The sequence below is a fragment of the Palaemon carinicauda genome, chromosome 13 (genome assembly GCF_036898095.1).
Source record: "Palaemon carinicauda isolate YSFRI2023 chromosome 13, ASM3689809v2, whole genome shotgun sequence".
Lineage (NCBI taxonomy): Eukaryota > Metazoa > Arthropoda > Malacostraca > Decapoda > Palaemonidae > Palaemon > Palaemon carinicauda.
The window spans coordinates 112,242,999-112,266,717 of NC_090737.1; the positions used below are offsets into that span (position 1 = coordinate 112,242,999).

General features: G+C 38.5%; 1 protein-coding gene across 1 annotated transcript; it reads left to right on the forward strand.

The window, feature by feature from the left end:
• Positions 1-2,417: 2,417 nt before the first annotated feature.
• On the forward strand, positions 2,418-21,126 carry LOC137652025 (uncharacterized). Its single transcript, XM_068385243.1, has 4 exons — positions 2,418-2,531; positions 18,382-18,473; positions 19,442-19,571; positions 20,317-21,126. The coding sequence occupies exons 1-4, from the start codon at positions 2,498-2,500 to the stop codon at positions 20,718-20,720; spliced, it is 660 nt and encodes a 219-aa protein (XP_068241344.1). The 5' UTR covers positions 2,418-2,497; the 3' UTR covers positions 20,721-21,126.
• The last annotated feature ends 2,593 nt before the right edge of the window (positions 21,127-23,719 follow it).

The window sequence follows — 23,719 nt, forward strand, 5'->3', positions numbered from 1 at the left end:
CCTTCCTACTTGTGATAAAAAGTAGCAACCCTACCTGCCTGGGGAAAAAAAACTAGTCAGCCTTTCCTAACTGTAAAGAGAAGAATTCTTCCTTTTTCCCTTTATCTGGAAGGGATAAGCCCTTCCTCCCTTAACGAAAAGTACTCGGCATTTCCTGTCTGTTACGAGATGAAGTCAACCAATCCTGCCTGTGACGAGAAGTAGTCAGCTCTTTGACCTGCTTGTAACGAGAAGTAATTAACCCTTCCTGTCTGTAACAAGAAGTAGTTAACTCTTCCTGCTTGTAGATTGCAGGTTGGTCAGGGTACCAGCCACCCATTGAGATACTACAGCTAGATAGTTAAGGGGTCCTTTGACTGGCCAGACAGTAATACATATCATCCTGCTCTCTGGTTACGGTTCATTTTCCTTTAGTCTACATATATTCTGAATAGTCTACCCTATTATTTATATAGTCTCCTCTGTCCTCATACAAAAACAACACTGATGTTACCAAACAATTAGTCTTCTCTCAAGGGGTTAACAACTGCATTGTAATCGTTCAGCGGCCACTGTCCTCTTGGTAAGGGTGTGAAGGACTCTTTAGCTATGATAAGCAGCTCTTGTAGGAGAAGGACACTCCAAAATCAAACCATTGTTCTATAGTCGGCGGTAGTACCATAGCCTCTGGACCATGGTCTTCTACTGTATTGGATTAGATTTCTCTTGCTTTAGGGTACACTCGGGCACACTATTATTTCTTTTTTTCTCTTCGTTTTGTTTTGTTAAAGTTTGGATAGTTTATAACAAAAATATTTATCTAAATGTTTTTACTGATCTCAGAATATTTTATTTCTCATTGTTTCCTTTCTGCCTGTAACGGGAAATATTCCACCCTTCAGGCCTGTAACTGGGAGAAGTAAGCCCTTCCTGCCTCTAATGAGAAGTAGTCAGCCCTTCCTACCTGTAACAATAAGTAATTGGCCCTTCCTGCCCGTAATAAATAGTCAACCCTCCTACCTGTAGTGAGACGTAGTTAGCCATTACTACATGCAATGAGGAGTAGTATAACCTTCTTGTCTGTAACGAGAAGTACACAGGCCGTCTCTGCAGTGATGAGTAGTAGTCAGCAGTTTCTTCATGTAACGAGACGTAATCGGCCTTCCTGCCTGTAATGAAAAGTATTCAATCATTCCTGGTTGTAACAAGGACGTATTTAACACTTCCTGGTGGGATGAAAAGTTGTTAGCCCCTCCTGCTTGTAATGAGAGGTAGTAAGCCATTATTAACTGTAATGAAAAGTAGACGCCCCTCCCTAGATGTAAGGAGTTGTGAGTCCTGCCAGGCATTGATGATAAGTAATCAGTCCTTTCTGTCTGTGACGAGAAGTAATTAGCCCTTCCTGCTTTTAATGAGTAGTTAGGGCTTCCTGCCTATAAGAAGAATTAGACAATCCATCCTGCCTAAAAGAAGTTGTTAGCCATTGCTGCCTATCATGAAAATTAATCAGCAATTCCTGCCTGTACCAAGAAGTAATGAAACCTTCCTGCCTGTGTTGAGAAGTAGTTAGCCCTTACTGCCTATGATGAGTAGTTAGGCCTCCCCGCCTGTAACAAGAAGTAGGCTACCTATCCTGTCTGTAATAAGTTTTCAGCCCTTGCTGCCTGTGATGAAAAATAATCAACACTTCCTACCTGTAACAAAATATAGTCAGTCATTCCTCCCTGTACATCCTAAACACACACACAAACACGTATATATATATATATATATATATATATATATATATATATATATATATATATATATATATGTATGTATATATATATATATATATATATATATATATATATATATATATATATATATATATATATATATATATATATATATATATGTATGTATATATATATATATATATATATATATATATATATATATATATATATATATATATATATATATATATATATATATATATATATATATATATATATATATATATATACTGTGTGTACTGTATATAAATATGTCCTTAGTTATGTCTGGTATTTGATCATTTACATCATCTTTCTGGTCCCTTTGAATTGGTGATAGGGGGATATTTCAGTTTGCTTGTTCAGTGCAACCCAACTTATTATTGGTAATCCTGACCAGTACAACTCTTTTGATCACGTATGTGTTTTGTCCAAATGTCGATACCCATTGAAGGTCACACTATGCTTGGCGTATTAACAGGAAAACATAAACAAGTGATTGCTTTATTATTTCCCGAACATCAAATTGCTATTCCAACTCCCTGTCAGTGCTATCGCACGATTTTTTTCCCTTCAGCACCCAGGCGTTACTTTGAAAGAAAACTGCAATTATCACTTTTCCCTTGAGAGAGAGAGGGAAAAAAAATCCGCGTATCAGGGTCAACCGATCCTCTTGGTAGACGGCGGGCTTGGCACATGGCTAATGCAGTTTCCCCTTGATTTTCACTTAGTGCCAAGATTAAAGCATTGCTCCGTCGGATATGCCTCAGCGTTCATCAGAAATCGGAAGTTCTGGTGAGTACCATAATTTCTGTATAACGATTATTTAAATAGCATTAACTCAAGCTAACGTAGGCGAGAAAAATCTTATGGTTTACGGCAGTAAGGGGGAATAAGGTTAAGGGCGTACCTGAAAACTCCGTGAACACCAATTCTAAATGGGGATGTGCAAGGTGGATACGTGCCAGGGAGGACTTGTCCGCACACCCCAGATGAAGTACTAGCACCAGCTAAGACGCACGTCTAGGGCACTGTTTCGCATTATGCTTTAAATTCACTCTGAAATACAAGGTACTGTAGCCTGGGAATAAAAGAGATAAGGTTTGCTAATACTGACTATTGTAGTGAGGGAAATATATGATTGCGTCACATGATTAGACAACAATTGTACATTACAGGTTTGGTAGTAAAATATAACGTTCAACACAAGCACACACATACATGCACACACATACACAGACACAGACAGACAGACACACACACACACACACACACACACACACACACACACACATATATATATATATATATATATATATATATATATATATATATATATATATATATATATATATATATATATACATATGTTTGTATATGAATATTGTTTTATCTGGTATTGCGATTTAATTTTTTTGGAATTATCCGGAGACGAAATCAATAGTTAAACACTTATTTCCGTTTAATCGAGTGTGATGTAAAACAAACAGAAAAAATATCTAACTGTACTTACGACAAATGATAAAGATTTAAGATAATTTGTAATCTTACATCACAAAATACAGTGCCTGAGAGCTTCTTATCAGTTCACAATATATTTTAATTCCGTATATTTCCTACTAAAGAAGCAGATTAACGTCAACCGTATATCTTTACTTCATAGATATGTTGACCACACATTTAAATGTTAAAGTTGATTATATTTGTCAGTGAGATGTTATGTCGAATACTGCAAAAAAAAAAAAAAAAAAAAAAAAAAAAAGATGGTCAGATTATCCATATATTATCATCTATATTTCTACTCATCTTAGAGCCAACTCATTGGCAAGAAGTAGGTTATCTGAACTTTGTAAAAGATACGATAAATAAGAAGAGTTACTCGTATTCAGTAAATAAAATTGTTAACTTTTGTTAGCATAACTTATCGTAGGAATTTAGACAGTTATATATGATTGTTAGGCTAAAATATTATAATCTAGCCATACTAAATTATTTGGTTCGATGATCACTGATATTAAACAGATTTATTCCAAACGAGTTTCAATATCAACAATGACACAAAAATACGAACAAACAAAAAGATGAGCTACCAAGCTTACACAGGTTGATCTATTATCAGTGCAAGGAAGAGAAAATGACCCCCCCCCCCCGAAAAAAAAAGCCTTTACAGTGTATAAGCGTGTATGAATCTCAGGCTGAACATAGAGACCCAGACTTATTTCCCACGAATGCTAATTAAGAAAGCCTTCTGTGTGCATTGGATCACTGGGAAATGGTCAGTGTAAGGGAGTTTTAGCTGTGGCTTGCTAGTGTCGCTGCGAAGGAAACGTGTACTACCAAGTGGAAATCAGTTGGTTTGTGTTGAGTCCCTGGGGCTCATATAACTGGTGGTATAGAATTTTCCCACAACATCACGCAGGCACTGGCGATTGTTGTAGGAAGTTGCAGACAGAAACAAAAAATTGGCAGGGACAACTATCGGATAACCATACACCAATTCAGCTGCCCATAAATCTAGGGAATCCTTAGGAGAGGTCCTTACTCCCAGGAGGAATCAGGGAAGCTAAGTAAACTAGTTGGTGTCATTGCACTGGGACATAAAAGCTGCTTTGAGGGTGCGATGAGAATGTTCAACCATTCCAATGGTAGCAGGGTTGTAGGCAGTTATTTGATGTAGGGTGATACCCAGTAGACTCACTTATGATGTCCACAATTGAGAGGTGAAATTAGCACCCCTCTCAGAAGTAATATGCTTATGGATACGAGTTCTCACAATCCACCCTCAGAGTAAGGTAGATGTTTCATGAGTCAGACTTTGCAGTTTCCATGTAAATAACTTCTGGCCAAAAAGTAGATCAGTCAATGATGTTATACGGATAATGATGTCCTTATGATGTGGGTAGGGGACCTACTACATCGACGTGAATGTGGACAAAATAATGCTAGGGTTGAGGAAAGTTACCCACTCCTGAATCCATGTGTCAATGTACTTTTGAAGTTTGGCCTGAAGTATAGGCGTGGACCCGATCTTTAGCATCTTTAGAAAGGCCGTGCTAAATGATCTTCGTCTTCAGTAGCTGTGCAGTAGATTGCCACAAGGGTTGTGAAAGACCATGATTGACATCAATCACATGTCGTCGCATTGGACCAGGTAACCTAGGTTATGGTCTACAAGTAATGACGTCATCACTGTGACGTTAGAGTTGTTTAGGGGAGATGTCTACCCAATGGGGGAATGTGCAGTATGTCCTACATGCTTGGTACTCTGAAGCATTACATTAGGCTATTGCCAAGGCGTTGTAATCCAATCCCAGGTGAATGGCAGCTAATGTGTTTCTTGACAGGGCATTGGCAATGGGATTCATGTTCCTAAGGACGTGCTGAAGGGTGGAATTGTTTTTAACCGAGGCTGAAAGATGCCAGCACTGAAGGGCTGGCCAAACAGTGGACTGGTGAGTGAATGTGTGCACAAGGAGCATGTGGTCTGTGCAAATCATAAAGGGTGTAGACTAACAAGGGGCAAAAGTGATGAATAGCCAAATGCACGGCCAGCAATTCGTGGTCGAAGGTAGATTCCGCCTGGGACAGTTTCCTACTCAAGAAGGCTAATGGATGTAGCAAGCTGTTGACCACCTGCTCAAGTACTGCACCAAAAACAGCGTTACTGGCATTGGTGCAGAGAAAGAAAAGGACATGTGGCATGGAGAGAGTGAGACCAGCAGTGGTTCATAGGGCGGCGTTTGTGTTGCAGAAAGCTACATCTTGAATTGGACCCCACTTCAGGTCTTTTGGCTCTCCCTTATGGGAGGCATAGAGGTAGGCAAGAGTGGTGGTGATGCCTGGCAGGGATCGGGGATAATAGCTTATCATACCAAAGAATTCTTGCAGTAATTTGATGGGTGATGGCATGGGGAAGTTCTGAATGACTGCTACTTTCTCACAGAAGAGGTGGGCCCCTTTATGAGTGATGTGGTGCCCTAAAAACGATACTTTGTTTACATGAAAGGTATACTCGTAGTATCTGACTACAAGGCCGTTCTCTTTTAGGAGGTCGAAAATGATTCACGGGTGATGGAGGTGTTCTTCTTTGGAGGAAGAGAACACAAGTCTGTCATCCACGTAAGAAATGCAGAAGGAGAGGTTCCCCAACATGCCATCCATAGGGCATTGAAAAGTATACCCAGCATTTGGAAGGCCAAAACAGGAGTAATGAAGATGCATGTACTGAAGGGGGTAATGATAGTGGTCTTAGATATGTCTTTTGGGTTCATTAACACCTGATAATACCCCTTCAAAAGGTTGAGAATAGTTATTTCCTTGTCGACTCTTGATAAAACAAATGATCTGTAAAAGATTCTATCATTATTTTGGATTCACTTTCATACACTGTAGTATACATTACTTCATGAGAAGCTCTTTGGTGTTATGACTCTTCAGTAGTGATTGTGGTGTGAAGAAAACGTTGATGATTGCTGATGAGAACTAAAGAGCCAAAAATACTGTACTTGTGTGAAACAACAAGTTCCAAGTAATATGCATGCTATCTCACAGAAAGCCTTAACATCCTTTGAGGCATGTTGCCAAAATGTCCCACTATTGTCTAGCAAAGTATGCTTTCTAGAGTGCCATTTTGTTTCAAGGAATGTCCTGGGATTGACTCTAAGAGCAGGATGTATTGTCTTCAAATATCACATCAGGCATAAGTGTTGCATTTTATCATTGCTCAAAATTTTACATCAAACCATACACTGGGGAGCCTTTTTGACATTCTTTTGAAGGGTCACAGATCGAATATATTCGTCAAGATAGTCTCGCTCCTTTATACTACCTGAAAAGTATTTGGTGTGTAATAAGCAACATAAATCATTGGACCAAGGGCAGTGTAAGGTAGGTTACATATCACCTTGTCCTCATAAATACCATGGTTTGATGATAATCACAATCACAAAATATATACCTAACATATGATCGCTAACGTCGTAACACTACACGTGACGAAAATCTTACATGGTCATAAACTCCTCCGTACCATCAACAAACATATAAACATGTTTATAAACACAATCTTTCTTTAACAAATACTATTAACATGCAATGCAACATGACCATAAACACCAACATATCACTGAAAAGGCCTCGGCATGATCATAAACCCCTTCACCTGACTAATAAGCATCACAATATGATCATAAACTTCATCACATTCTTATTAAGAAATGTAAATAAACATCATAACTTGATATTTGAGAAACAAATAAACGTTACTATATATATTTTTTTTTACAATAAACACCATTTTAAATACCACAGACTATTGATGAAATACAAAAGGAATTCACAATTTTCAATTAAAAAGCAGGAAAACATTTTTGTGTTCACATTTCACCAATAAACTAATGGGAGCTTACTATCTTTAGGTGAGTATAATAACTAACATAACACCTACATCAACAGCCTTGGTCAAATAAAAGAGACAGAAGAGAAGTAGGTAGATCACTGGAAGAGAATGTAGCTAACCAGTCACTAATGTGTTATACGAATACAAATCAAGTATGAATTAAACCCATTGGATCCAATGGATATGTACAAAAAAAAAAAAAAAAAAAAAAAAAAAAAAGCTTAGCTGCATTCTAATAGACTAAGTTGACCACAGATATTTAGAGCTATATGACGATGCAATTGCATTTTATCACAAACTGTTTGATACTAACCAATGCTCAGATTTACATATAGATAAATATTATTAGAAATATTCCTACTTTCTTTCTTAAGACGGTGTTTATCCCCAACTCCTGAACATTACTGATACCCCTGTGAGGGTTGTAACCTTCCAGGTCAATACCAACTGATAACAAGACTGATATCATAATTTTCAAGGAATGTTTAGCTACTCTAATCTCTATGCACTGCCAGTTCCTATGGACGGGCAGATACTTCAATCCCTCTAATAATTCAACGACTTTTAGATACTTTAGAAATACGGCCAGATCCAAGGAAAGGCTCCATTTCTCGAATATTAATAATTTTTCAACTGCACTTTGTATATAGAACTTTACTCGGTACTTTTTTTTCTCCAGAATCCTCTAATTCCGGAATCTTATACTTGCATCATAAGAAAAGAATCTTCAAATCAAATGTAGTTTATAATCATTCTTCTTATTTTTAAAGGCATTTGTACTCAAAAATGTCTTTAGTATTAATATAAAATGACCTTTTACAATTTATCTACTTTATAATGCTTATCCTTATATCAGGACTGGTTGTATTAACATGTACCGGATGTTGATACCTCTACCTATACTCTATATCTCAAAATGTGCTACGTAGTCTTTCTATAATTATTTATATTAGATATAGCTTACATTTGAAGATCTAAAAGGGTTACTGTACCTTTTATCAAAAGATTATTTTGAATCTCAATCTATGATGCAGTAGTTTAAATGGAGATCTGAAAAAAAAAAATTCTAAGGGAAGAATAAAAGTCTCATTAACGGAGCATAAATAACCCCAATTTCTCTTCTTTCAAATATTTAATTCCCAGAGTAAATAGTGAGTAAGATTCAAAACATTCTTCTGATAAAAGGTCAGAGGAGCCCTGAATATATATATATATATATATATATATATATATATATATATATATATATATATATATATATATATATATATATATATATATATATATATATATATATATATATATAACGGATTTTGAACAAAGCAAAAAATCTGTTTTTGGTGAGATGGCCATGTCGTCCTGATGGAAGTTCCTATTAGTAGCTTCCTAAGGGATATATGTACTACAGTGATATTCCCAGAGAATTTTACCTTTAGGTCCCCAGAATTCTAACTTCTGGCAGGAATATCCTTAAATTTTCTCTCAAGCATATCGCATAATATCAGAGGACGTATTCTTGACACGCCACATAGCAATCTGCAACCCGAATAGCGTTTATGCTTCGCGGGGGAAAGTGGCAGAATAGAAGGGGAGCCGTATCAAGGTTACCCTAGTTCCCATACTACTATTGAGTATCACAACAGCGCCATATCCAAGATGGTGGACATTCCTAATTCTGTAGCGATTTCGCACGGTGGTGTTCCCTGTTGATCTGACATTTTTGATTGATTTTCAAGGATTGTTATGCAATCTCCAGCTTCTTTCACCTCGGGAAAGTTGAGTATTTAATCTTTACAATGTGTGTAATTTAGCTCCAGTCTCAAAGTTAAATTAGAGTACTTTTTTATGATTAGGAGATAGACCTGTTACCAGAGGCGCCATGGGCGCTGTCGTTCGTTAGGCATGTGTTATTTAGTTAGTAGAACGGCATTCCCAGTTTAAATAGCATTAATAATTTAATTATGGAAGCTATTTAGTCAATTTATACTTGTAAGGATATATATATGCATAGTTTTCCTTTTTCTATGTCGATCGTATATGTCAGAATTTCGGTGATTTAGATAACCGAGATCTCGTCTTGCCTAGGTAACCTAACCTAGGCAACATAGTATACTTTCGACATTTCCCCGGTTACCCTCGTGTATTGGTTATCAATTCATCGGAGATTGATATCTCCTATAATTCATATAACCGATAATTGTCTCTATTAGAGATTTAAGGGTAATCTCTCTTCCCTCTGAGTTTATCCTTAGGCTACAACCCTAGTGGGTCCTGCCTCGAGTTTTCATTCAGGCATGACTAGCCTAGGGTTTTCTGTCTCTTCCCTTAACCGCAGATGGCAGGTTTTGGGATTCGGTCAGAACCTCAGAGTATTTAGTCTTGTGCCGACAGTCGGCCGGCAGGGTGAATTGTCATTCCCCTGCCGGCTAGGCTGCCGACATGGGAGCTAGCCCTCCCTAGGCCGCACCTGAAGTGATTGTATGATATCGCCACCTTCTCCCTGTGGCCTAGTAGACTAGTCTTGTGCTCTCAGACCCTAGGATGGCGCCGGCACTGGAACTCTGTTTCTCCCTTGTTGAGAGGAGGTGGCACTGTTGCCGTTCCCTTAACTGTATTGGCAGACCCTAGGCTGGAGAAGAGATGATTCTCCTGCCGCCTAGGGTGATGACAATACTGAAACAGAGTTTCTTAAGGGTGTGTAGGACCAGCACTTGCCGGCTCCTTCCACACCTCATATAGGACCCTTTTCCTTCCCCCTCTGTTCTTTTATAATGGCAGAGCCATTGCCTTTCTTTGAGCCGGCATCCTGCAACCTCCTTTTTGGGTTGCAGGGGCCGGCTAGACTCCCTCTCTGCAGCTGTTGTCCGGCTGATGCGGCTATGCCAGCTGCAGGCAGTCATGACAACTGCCGGCGGCCATGTTGGCTGTCGGCGACCATGTGTTTGACATACTGTCGGCGGTTATGACGGCTGCCGGTGGTTATGCAAGCTACTAGTAGTCATGCCATCTGTTTGGCAGCTATGACGGCTGCCGGAGGCTGGCGGCTGCCGGCAGCCATGATGGCTGTGGGTGGGAAGTCCCTTCTGTTACTAAGGTTCTTCAGTTCTCCCTTGGACTGCTGGCCACAAATTCTGTTGTCGGGGTATTACTCTGGTTGGCAGTAGGATGGCCAGGCCGGCACAGATAGGTGCTGACTAAGCTGGCAGCACGGCGACTGTACTAGCGCTGCCGGGGGCTAGGTGCCGGCTGGACTCTGCCGGCGATAGTACTGTGGCTGGATGGAAGCCTGAATGTTACATTCTCCGCTTCCATTTGAACCTTCTTTCTGGAGAAAGGCAGTAAATTAGACTTTTACATCCTTAATTACTGTATACATACACAGTGATAAGGCAGCCTTCATTCCATGCTGTCTCTCTCTCTCTTTAGACGGCAGAGACTAGCTATGCCGGCTGTATGCCGGCTGAATTACAGTATATGTTCATACGGGTAGTCAGTATATTTGCAGTATAGGATATACCGCAGATAGAAAACTATTGTATACATTATACTAGTAGTTATTTTCCAATATATTTTGGGTATCTTAGCCCGGGTGTTTGCTGAGACCAATCTTATATTGAAGAATAGAATTTCTTCAATATTCTGATTAGACATCAGTCTTCCTTTTACCCTATAATATTAAATATTTTAAAGGGCTTGCGGTATTACACTTCTAACCCCAAAAGGGTAAAACCCTTATCCTTGAGTTTCCCTGATAAGGAAACTCTATGATTTAATATTGTAAGGGAGGTCATAGCAAACGGGCTGGGTGGGATACATAAATATATGTCTTTTATACTTCCTAGTCCAGTCGGTGTCATGACAGCTGGACCCTGCAGTCAGATGCTTGCCACAATGGCAGCACACTGGCTGAACTACATTATATATAATTATACAGTAGCCAGTAATTTGCAATATAGTATATACTGCAAACAGAAAACTTTATTATGATTATTCAGTAGTTAGTTTCTAGCACCTAGTAGGCCAACAGAGTGCGACCTGCCGGCAGCCGGAAAGCTGCCGACCGCTGTATATATATCTAGTTCGTCGGCTGGCCTTGTGTGCCAACAACCGTTGATCTGCCGGCGGTCGGCAGACTTCCGGCGGCCAGTGAGCTGCCGGCCACCACCACAGCCGACAATATGTCGACTGAACTGTCCCTGGTACTAGCCTTACCGGCAATATGCTGGCTAGAACTACAGTATAGGGATATACAGTAGTCCGTATATTTGCAGTATAAGATATACCGCAGATAGAAAACTATTGTATATATTATACTAGCAGTTATTTTCTAATATATTTTGGGTATCCTTGCCCGGGTGTTTGCTGAGACCAATACTATATTGAAGAATAGAATTTCTTCAATATTCTGACTAGAAACTAGTTTTCCTTTTACCCTATAATATTAAATATTCTAAAGGGCTGGTGGTATTACTCTTCTAACCCTAAAAGGGTAGAACCCTTATCCTTGAGTTTCCCTGATAAGGAAACTCTATGATTTAATATTGTAAGGGAGGTCACAGCAAAAGGGTTGTGTGGGATACATAAATATATATCTTTTATACTTCCAAGTCCAGTCGGTGTCATGCCAGCTGGACCCTGCAGTCAGATGCTTGCCACAATGGCAGCACACTGGCTGAACTACATTATATATAATTATATAGTAGCCAGTAATTTGCAATATAGTATATACTTCAAACAGAAAACTGTAGTATGATTATTCCGTAGTTAGTTTCTAGCACCTAGTAGGCTGACGGCCGGGGACCTGCCGGCAGCCGGCAAACTGCCGACAGCCGGCAAACTGCCGACAGCCGGCGGGACTGCTGACTGCCGTATATACATCTAGTTCGCCGGCTGGCCTAGTGGGCCGACCCCCGGCGATCCGCCGGCGGTCGGCGGACTTCCGGTGGCCGGTGAGCTGCAGGCTACCACCACAGCCGACAATACGTCGACTGAATTGTCCCTGGTGCTAGCCTTGCCAGCAATATGCCGACTAGAATACAGTATATGAATATACAGTAGCCAGTATATTTGCAATATAGATCATACTGCAAACAGAAAACTACAGTATATATTATACAGTAGCCAAATTTTTTCCAAAACTATATTGGGTATCCTTGTGCGGGCATTTGCTGGGACCATTCCTATATTGAAAGAATAGAATTCCTTTAATACTCTGATTAGAAATCAGTCTTCCTTACCCCACAGTGTTAAGAATATAAAGGGGCAGTGATTTGTCCACTTCTCTACCCCTAGGGGTTAGACCCCTTTCGTTGGAGTTCCCTTGATAGAGGAATCTCTTTATAGTTAATACTGAGGAGAGGTAACAGCATTTACTTGCAGGGGATACACATGTATATGCCTCCTTCTATCCCTTTCTAGCTTACTAGCCTAAGCCATTTTAGTTAAAAGATGACTTTTACATATTGCTTATCAGTGAGACAATCAATTGTATACTCATTTGGCTTTCCTTTCTTTACAGGAGGAACCCCGGATGACATGTGTTTCAGTCTTCTGCAATATCAAGAGTAAGTGCTTTTACAGTCATAATACATGCAGGCTTCATACCCCCTGCAATATTATTTTTGAATCCCTACATTATTGGAACCCGCAGGTTTGCAATGTATGTCAGACCATAATGTCCGAGGGTTTCGAGAATCCCAAGACAATAGAGTCTAGGGATGCAGCTCGTAATAAACTATGCAACTGGGTGAGAGGCTTCCAGAAAATCTCTCTGGGACCATACCTACCTAATGATAGGATACGTAACCTACTATTTCCAAAAGCAAGTAAGGAAATAGGGGTGCCCTAAGCACGATTCACCCTTCCTGGCGGCCAGATAGCCTTTAGGACGGAAGGCACGAAGCCCCCGCGGGAAGAAAGGGAGTATGTTGTGTCTGAATTGTTTCTGTCTATGCCAGCTCTAGAGCCATTGACATCTTCACCTCCTACCCCTCTATTAGATGGAATGGACCAATTATGGGCCCTAGTTAAAGATCTAATAGAAAACTTTCGCAAACAAGACGAAAAACAAGAAGCGAAATGCTCTGTGAAGCCCCACTTGTCGCTCCCCAAGGATCATACAAACGACCCATAAATTAATACCTTCCGATATGCTTCAAAACCAATCCCTGGAGGTTTGCGGAGCTGATGCCAATTTTAAATGGCAAACTCTACATCTCGGAGAAGATAGGTCCTGTTCCTTTGGACAAAATCCAGTTTTGGCTAAGCTTTCACACTTTCCCTAATTGTTTCATTCGACTGAATCATGAACCAACGTCAAGAAAAGAAATGGAATCGAAGGAGGTCATGATTCTCGACCATGATAAGGCTCAGGCTATTTTGTCAAGTAGCCTGAGAAAGCCGGGTTATTCGGTGTCGAAAGTAATCACACTAGGTAACAAACACCCTTCCTTTCTGACTACTGCTTCAAGATCATTTCCCTTTACGTGGAAGGCTTTTAAATCTGTTGCCAAGGCAGTGGAGGCAGGTAGACCATGTCCTGCATTCGAGGAGTGCAAGTCCCTGTCACTAGCCTTTCTCAGACAGGAGAAGGACTGGAAGGAAGTCCACTTAACCTTTTCAGTAGGAAGACTAGATCCGGATGTCGCCAGTCGACAGTTTAAGAAGAGTCTCCCTAAACTATCTAAGTTTCTCTTGTATAATGAACAAGAGACAAAGGAGAGACTTGCAGCCTCCCTATCCCTACAAAACTACATAAAGTTGTGTTCAACCCACCAAAGTACTCCAGACATGCTCATGGTCTTGGCCAAAATGCATATGGCTACCTTAGTAAAAGGCCTTTATGCCTTTATGAAGGCTAGGAAAGCCTGTAGGGAGTTTGTGTTTGCTGCCACAACAGTGAAACATGAAACTTGGAAGCTAATATCTTCCAACATCTGGGGCAAAGACCTCTTCCCAGACGAGGTAGTTAGAAAGGTGATTATGAAAGCCATCATGGAGAACATAGGACTTCTCCAAAAGTGGGGCATCTTTTCAAAGAGAAAGTCTTCCACGGTCGTGGGTCCCCTACCTAAAAGGAAGACGGGAAAGTCTGGAAATATACCTCGGGCTGTTCAACAACATCCCACAGCTGCAGTGACCGTGGGGCCACAGGCAGGAGGTCAAATATAAAAACCTACTGATCATTCAAAGCAAAGAGATGCTTCTGGTACGAGGGAGGTTCCTTCAGGATCGCTGGACCTTCGATCCTAGGGTTCAAGCCCTAATCAAGATAGGACTAAGACGGAAGGTGGACATGCCTCCACCATCATTTCCTCAACTCTGCCTGTACTCCAAAACCCTCCTGGAAGAGTATACCTTAGACTTCTAGAGCATACAGGTGGTAAGGAAACTATAGTCCAGGGAAAGCTATTTGGTGTTCACGAGAAGGACTCAAGAAAATTCAGGGTCATTCTGGACTTGTCGCCACTCAACAAGTTCAAATAAAACAGCAAGTTCAGAGTGTTAATCCTTCTACACATAAGGAACCTGTTCCAAAAAGGGGTGTTCGTAGTCTTGTCAGACCTGAAAGATGTCTATTGGCAACTTCCAGTCATTCACCCCCTCCTCTCCTACCTTGGATTCAAGTTACAGAGGATAACGTAGATCCAAGGAAAGATACTTGTCAGATGAGACACAGTCCTAAGTATCTTCACGGGATTAGCAGACACAGTCACTCAAAAACCAAGCCTAGAAATGGTTCAGGCAACAATGTACCTGGACGAAAGGCTGGGGTGGGCAGCACCTGTAGTGGCTGGTCTATGAGCATCCAAGGAAGTGATCCGGTTCCCAGAACATTGGGGATGCAACATAAGCCTCAAGAAGTCTAGAATCTCTCCAGCTTAAAAGCTTTAATGGTTGGAAAACCATTGAAACCTGTGGTCATACCAACTCTCCTTTCCCTTGGGTATATAAAAGGAGATCACAGGGTCAGTCAAGAGACTCTGGTAACCAGTCAGGATTCCAAGACGCTAATGTGGAGGAGTTCTAAACTATCTCCAGTTCGCAATAGTGACAGACCCAGTGCTAAGAGCACAGCTGAAAGATGCGTTAAGAGTCTGGAGAAGATGCGCATCAAACGCTCGAAGGGATCTAAAAAGACCGATATCGGTCCTTCCTTAATCGCTCCTTTAACAAAGGTCAAATACCAAAAATTCCAAGACCATGTTGGTCCTGTCATGAGTGGGAAAAATCTCTCCACCCAGATCAGACATCCTAAGGCTGATCTCGGACACCGGAGTGATAATGAGACGTCACAATCGACAATGCTAAAGAACTTCTCATACAGTCTTGGTGACGTTAACCATCCCTTACCTAAACGGATGACACCTGTCTGCAGTTCATGTGCAATCGATCCACAATGTGACAGTAGATGCTCTACTCGGGCTCAAACCGATAGAGTTAGAATGGTCTACAGACATAGACCTATTCTTCCCCAGATGGGAACAAGTCCCCGAGATGCAGATCAACCTATTCATCACGAGCGTCTTCAAGATACTACCTCGATATGTAGCCGCATACAAGGATCCTCTAGTGGAGATCACAGACAATCTGCTGCTGAAGGTCCTCAATATGCTGAGATCCTTCCTGGGAGGAGTGGCTCTGTTGGCTCTCAAGTAGCCCAAGAGCAATCTGCTCCCTTTAGTGAAGGAACTGAAGCTGAGGCTGGCCCTAGTTCTGAACCCAGGACTATCTCAGAAGGTTCAGAAGTTAATTGCCTTCGATTTATCACAGAAAACCCGAACCCTTCATTTCAGGATTTACTTGCCCTAGCGGTTAGGAAAAGATTTGGAATCTCAGAAGGCAATATAGAATTCTTAGAAGAATACAAGTCTAAGTCAATGAGAATACAATATGAGTCTTCTTGGAAAAAGTGAGTTGCTTTTGTAAAAGCAAAAGGTCTGAAAGAAATTTCAATAAACTTCTGTCTGTCCTTCATTGTCCACCTTTATATTCAAGGCCTGGCGGCCAACACGATAACTACGTGCAAGTCAGCCTTTACTAGACATCTTCTATATGCCTTTCAAGTAGGTCTGGCGAATGATGTCTTTAATAAGATTCCAAAGACATGTGCAAGGTTTAAGCCTGCACTACCACCAAAGCCCATCTCATAGTCTTTGGACAAGGTCTTACATTATGCCTCATCTGTGAACAATGAAGATTGTTCCCTCAAGGATCTAACACAAAAGGTTATTTTTCTGTTTGCCATAGCCTCCGGGGCGATAGTTATTGAAATAGTGGCCCTATCTAGAGATGAGGGCCACATTCAGTTCACAGAAGTGGGAGAACTGAATCTCTTTCCTGATCCAACCTTTCTTGTTAAGAACGAGCTACCTACTAAGAGGTGGGGTCCCTGGAGAATCTACCCTTTGAAGGAAGATGTCTCTCTATGTCCTTTAGAGTGTCTAAAGGTCTATCTTCGTAGAACTTCAGACTTCAGGGGAGGACAGCTCTTTAAAGGAGAAACCTCTGGATCAAACTTATCCCTAAAACAACTGAGGGCGAAGGTCACCTACTTTATTCGTAGAGCAGATCCTGACAGTACTCCCGCAGGTCATGATACGAGAAAAATTGCTTCATTACTGAACTTTTTTCAGTATATGGACTTTGTTCTACAAACACTATGCTAAGCAGGTCCATGAACTGAAGCATTATGTGGTGGCGGCAGGTAGTGTATTAAAACCTGTCGTCTAATTCTACGATGAACAGTTAATTGACTGGGACTGTCAATTAAAGGGATAAGGGGTTATCACTTTTAGTGTGACCTCCTTTTGAATGAGTGTTACCAATGTGACAGTAACTCTGTTCAAAATCTCAGGTGTGGAATTATACAGATAGCACTAGTGCCGTGTGTACGTAGTACACAGTGTTGATAGAATATAACAGTTACAGAAATTATGAAGAGAAATTTTGTTATAAACTTTTCTTCAATCTAAGAGTGGCACTCATCATTTCTTCCCTTTCAAAAAGGAAATATAATTTCTGTATATCTTACATGTATAATTCCGTTATCATGCTGCACTCATTTTACTTGTTAATTCATTTATTAATTTATTAGAAAAAAATGTCTATTAGAATGTAATTGCGTCCTAATTTGCCCGACAATTGCATGTTTAAGATGCCAGAGTTCTTTGACTTAATGATGTAAGTATTCTTCATATCATTGTATGCTTGCAAACAATGGATATAATGGACACTCATATTGATTCAGCAATATATACAAACTGTGAGACTGCTTTTATATTCAGTGTATACTTATGTTTGTTCATACAATATATGCGAACCTTGAGGCCCCTTTTGTACTGCCTAGAATGACTCTTCCCTGTAGGGTCAGGTAGCACTAACATCGTTTATGATTAGTGATGATGACGGATAACGGTAACGTCATTTGTCTGAAATGGTCCAAATGACCATAAAAATTTTGCCCCAAGGTTAATGCACTGATGAAAATCCACAGATACATTAATGCTCTGGTATGCTTCCATCAGGACGACATGGCTTAAGCCTAAAAAACGGATTTTGAGCAAAACAAAAAATCTATTTTTGGGTGAGATGACCATGTCGTCCTGATGGACCCACCCTTCTTTTCTAAAAGAAAAGATCTTCATAGTATCGCTCCTGAAGTACTGTATCTCTAGCACCAAGTTCAATGTTACAAGGAATGTCCGCCATCTTCGATATGGCACTGTTGTCATACTCAATAGTAGTATGGGAACTAGGGTAACCTTGATATGGCTCCCCTTCTATTCTGCCACTTTCCCCCTCGAAGAGTAAACGCTATTCGGGGTGCAGATTGCTATTTGACGTGTCAAGAATACGTCCTCTGATATTATGCGATATCCTTGAGAGAAAATTTAAGGATATTCCCGCCAGAAGTTAGAATTTTGGGGACCTAAAGGTAAAATTCTCTGGGAATATCACTGTAGTACATATATCCCTTAGGAAGCTACTAATAGGAACTTCCATCAGGACGACATGGCCATCTCACCCAAAAATAGATTTTTTGCTTCGCTCAAAATCCGTTTTATATATATATATATATATATATATATATATATATATATATATATATATATATATATATATATATATATATATATATATATATATATATATATATATATATATATATATAAATGTGTTTGTGCTTATATATTTAAGGATTAACTTTTATTGCAATTTTACAAATTACTTTGTATTTTCTTGCAGAGAGTTTAAATTCCAATTCCTCAAATGATTCGAAAGATACGTTGTTTCATCACTCCCCTGGTGATTACCGATACAGTTTCGGATCACTTTTCGTGAGTATACTCGATCCTCCAATTATTTGTTAATGCTACTAACGAGAGGAGCGCTGATATCAAGATCCCAATACGATCCCTAAGCAGAAGAATCTGAGCGCTAAGTCTCTAAGAGAAATCTGAAACTGGGAGATACTCCGTACACACAAAGACTATAAATATTAGATTTTTATTACCTTTTTTTTAATCTAGTAAAGAAAATACGGACTAACCTTAATCCCTTGCTTAACAGGAACAGTTCAGAGAAACACATTGATAAATGTAACTTTCATAGTGCTAAAAAGGTTATCGTTTACATTGATACACCAGTTTACATTGGAATAGTTTAAATTCGTTGTCTTCAAGAACTGATCTCTGATCTATTCAAAAATGATACAGATAGAGCCAGGTGTTATTATCTGTCCAGGTATACAAGATTTATATACAGTATATGAAGAAAAATAAAGGGCAGGCGTTTTAGGTCACAATGTTGTTTTGATTGACCAGAAATTTAAACGGAGAATCTATTACCCGTTAGCTATCGCTGTTTCTCTTAGACTAAAATTATTGGGTGTAATACAAGTAAAGATTACTGTGATAATAATTAAAACCTACCACACTAATGCTAACTATATCTGAAGCTTTCATCATACTAGAATTATAAGATTTACCTAATCATACTGTGAATGTTTTCCATAACCTTAATGTATCTAAGAATCGCTACCTTTTTATAAATTAATTTGATGTTGACATGTATTTACGCTCCTATTTTAAAAGATTCAATTAGTTCTACAAAACCATTCAATCTATAAATAGTATTGAAAATAGAGTTATTTATTTTCTGTGTTCTACAAAAACGATATTATTCATTCTCTTATTTTGAAATATTCAATTAATTTTACAAGACCATTCAATCTATAAATAGTATCAGGAATACAGTTATTTCTCTGTGTTCTACGAATACAATATTATTGGTTTTCCTATTTCAGCATAACACAAAACTACAAAAACTAGCAATCATATTTGGTCTTCTTGGAGGGGTCCTGATGCTGTTTGGTATGGTCTATGGGATTTTGGGAATTGATGGCTACAAAGGACTCATTCTTATCGTAGTGGGAGGTAAGGAAACGTGGCTTCTAATGCTAACTTTAAAATGATACTAAATCCTACAATGACGTAAAATATGAACTTAAAAAAAAATAAAAACTTAGGAATATCTTTATAGAGCTAATCATCGTTTATTGATTAACCTTCATGAGAACATCGTTCTTCATCTCATAGCACCTCGTTAATAAAAAAAAAAAAAAAAAAAAAAAAAAAAAAAAAAAAAAAAAAAAAAAAAAAAAAAGACACTAAACAATAGTTCTGGATATTATTGTTTTTTACTTAAACATGGAAAGATAATCAGAAATCTGTATTCCAAATTTCGCAAATTGAATACAACTTTTAATGTGACGGTTGAAATATATATTTAATTAGATTAATTCTCTACCTTTAACTCATGCGATTGCTTTGCATTTAAAATGCTTTCACTGAAAAATTCCCTTTTTTTCTTTTACTTTCGTTTTACTCTGACTTTTCTAAATTCACAAAATGCTCAGTGTTGTAAGTAGACATGCTTCTAATACTTGTAAAATTAAAGATTTCGAACCTACAAATAAATGACCAGAAAGCCATAATTTTCCATCAATTGTCATATCAATATGATGTAATTTTAGTGATATATATTTTTTTATATTTCAAGCATATGCAGTTTTTCTTATCTGAAAAATAAACACTTGAAAGTCTTATGAAATCCTGAAATATTTCTTTCCAATCATTGACTTTTTTACCGTATTTTTGTTTTCATTTTCTTTTACAATAGCTATTTCAATGGTGGTAACTGTCATCATAGCAAGCCGGGCGTGTTTTGAAGCTGAAGCAAATGACTCCTCTTCGTCGATTTCAGTCAACACCCATGAAATATTCGAGATGTCGGGTTCCTCATTAGACGATCTGCCGTCGGTTCCGACCAACGTCTTTCAAACATCCGTCCAAGTACATATCAACCGGGAGATGCAAATACCTATCCATTACAACACAACAAGGCCCAGCCAAAGACGACAACTGAGAAACATTTACCGAAGTTCGACCTTTTTCGGAGAGGAATTAAATTCCTCTCAGGACCCGTCGAGAAATTCAGTGGTCAATGGGCCGTCCGTTCCATCACTAAAGAAGAAAAGAGATGATCCCCCTTCTTATGAAGAGATTTTCAGTAGAAACTCTTAATACAACGCTCGAATAATTAAATATGATGGATAGATTACTACACACTTCAGTGTAACAAAAGCTCTGAGCTTTCAGGCAGCCAGTAAGGGGAGGGAATTTTCATGGGTTTACATAGGATACTGGACGGACAATGCTGAGGAGAAGGACCAAACAGTGACTGGATATGTAGCAAGACAGATCCTGTCACCTTTGCTCTTTCCTGGTCGGTCCTCCATACAGTGTTTTCTTTCTTATACTTTTACCTCCCGAGAAGGAGGGGAGCTCTCAAGCGAATGGTTCATGTCATGCCTATACTAAACGACATGTTGATTTGTGATTTTTTCCTGAATATATTTTTGAGTGAAATCAGTCTTTCATTGAGGAGTCATTCAAAATAACTGCGTCGATAAATATGTTCAGGTAGGATTTATTTTTCAATAATAAAATTAATTGTATACGGTATATAGTATATTTTGTGGAAAGTCCTGTGTTAATTTGGAATTCCTCTTATATATGTGAATTTAATTGAGTCTGTTCACGAGCATAGCAAGAGAAAAGTTAATGTTAATAGGGTCTTATCAAATGAATTTCCAGTGAACAGCAGAGTACACCAAGGGAATGTATTTTCACCTATGTTTTTTATCCTGCTCGTGGATTTTGTGATACGTAGAACAGTCAGAGATGGTGGAGAAGGACTGGACTGTATTGGTTTTAGGAATTTAACGAACCGAAAGTATGCTGATAATGCTGTCCTTCTCAGTAGAGCAACATGGGATTTGCAATGCTTGCTTACCAGAATGCATGAAATGTCACATGATGTAGGGCTGCAGATAGATAGAAGAAAAACAGAGATGTTGGGAGTAGGGTATGCAATGGCGGATGAAAAATCATTGGAAGGAGAACAAATTATTAAGGTAGAGCCATTTACGTATTTAGAAGATATAATCTCCAATACAGGGCCTGTAGAATTAGAGTGTAGTTAAAGAGTGAAAAAAGCAAATCAGACAATGGCTAGGTTGAATGGAATTTGGAAAACTAATCGCCTTAAATTACATATAAAAATCAGACTATATATCAATTTAGCGAGATCGGTGTTACTCTATGGACATGAGTCATAGTATGAAAATGGAAGGATATTGGGAGTTAAATGGCAGAACAGGATTAGAAAGGAAACTATAAGAGAGATTACTCAAGCGATTACTTGAACTGAACTTATATCCTGCATTGTTAGCCTCATTAGTAAAGTCATCCATGCAGGCATTGTTTTGTCTCAGGGCATAGGCTCGAATCCTTACCCAGCCAAAAGCACTTATCATAAAGGATTTTCCAGTAGATATACACTTACCCGAGTAGAATTCGATATCAAATGTCATTGTGGTCAATATTTACACTGATCAAAATCACAAATGTATATATATATATATATATATATATATATATATATATATATATATATATATATATATATATATATATATATATATATATATATATATATATATATATATATATATATATATATATAATTAATGGATACGTTAAAACTATATTGAACCAAAAAGAAAACAGCTTTGCTGACATGAATTCATTTGCTAAGGAAATGATGAAAAGGTTTATTTCAAATTTGAATTGCACTCTGGAACGCCCCCATTAACAAACACAAATTTGCAGGTGAATGACGCAACACAGGCGTGGCGATGGACACAGGAATGTGAACATTTTCTTTTTCATTATTCGATTAGTTTATGTTGATTGCTGTGATTATAAAAACACAAATATACAAAATAATCATGTACCCTATAGCATATAATTATAATCCTTAAATGACTTGAAGCTGTAATGAATAATGATATTCTCCATTCAAGGAAATTCATTTGGCAAAACGTTTCTAAACGCGTCCCACCAACCTTAATGATGCTAATGATTGTTACCTTGGTTATTTGTATAGGGACATGACCTACCATCCATGTGTTCTGATGAAGAAATGAAATACTAAACACGTTTATACGTAAACCCAGGTTGCTTACGATAGCACACGAAAAATTCACACTATTTACTTATAAAAAATATTCACTTCTGATAAGGAAACGATCGTTGGACAATTTACCAACAACCAATTCTCTAGCCTCTACCTTCCTGCCACACTTTTTTGACACGTAGGGTCGTCAGATAATTTACTATATTAGTTGAGACAAGCTGCTTCTTATGCCATCTATTGGTAGAAAAGTAAAATGTGTTACGATATATGGGAGGGAGCTAGAAGGAGTGTGCGTAATTATGCGTTTCAGAATGCAACGCTATTGTTATCCTACGTAGTTTTTACTAATAATACGTGCCCTTCCATAAAACCTATTGATTATCTTTTGGTTTCATGAAAATAATAATTGAAAATTAGATAGAACATCTGTGTAATTCTTGATTATCCCACCGATTTCAGCGCATGTGGCATAATTGTGGACATTCCCCTGACCCCGCAAATGTAATTGAACTAACGATTGTTTGCTGAGGAAAAGTTTCTGTGCCAATATTTCTGTGACATTTATTGGGATATTTATAATTACCTAAGAACTAAGCTGGGGCCAGGCCACAAGGGACATCAACTTCACATGCGTCTGTTTTACAGATTTTTTTTCCCAAATAGCAACAGAAATGAAATAATGAAAATTACAATTAGTGGATGATAGGGATGATTAGCAATTTGGTACTCGACTACTAAGGCCATCTATTGACCATAAAATTAAAACAAAATTTAGAGCTTTATATTCCTTGCTTTCTGGAACCTGTCATTACGTCATTTTGGTTTAAATATAGCCTAAAATACTCGACTTAATAAGAGCTGAATATAATTTTTCCTGCAACAGATATTTTAAAATAAGCATCAATCTACCATCCTTTTCAATTGCATAGGATCCTTCATATAGATAGAAGAACTGACGTTGGCTGCCATATTTTGATAAAAAAAAAAAAAAAAATAGAAACACTGATAGTATTCAAATTGGGGATAGTGCGTGATTACTGAC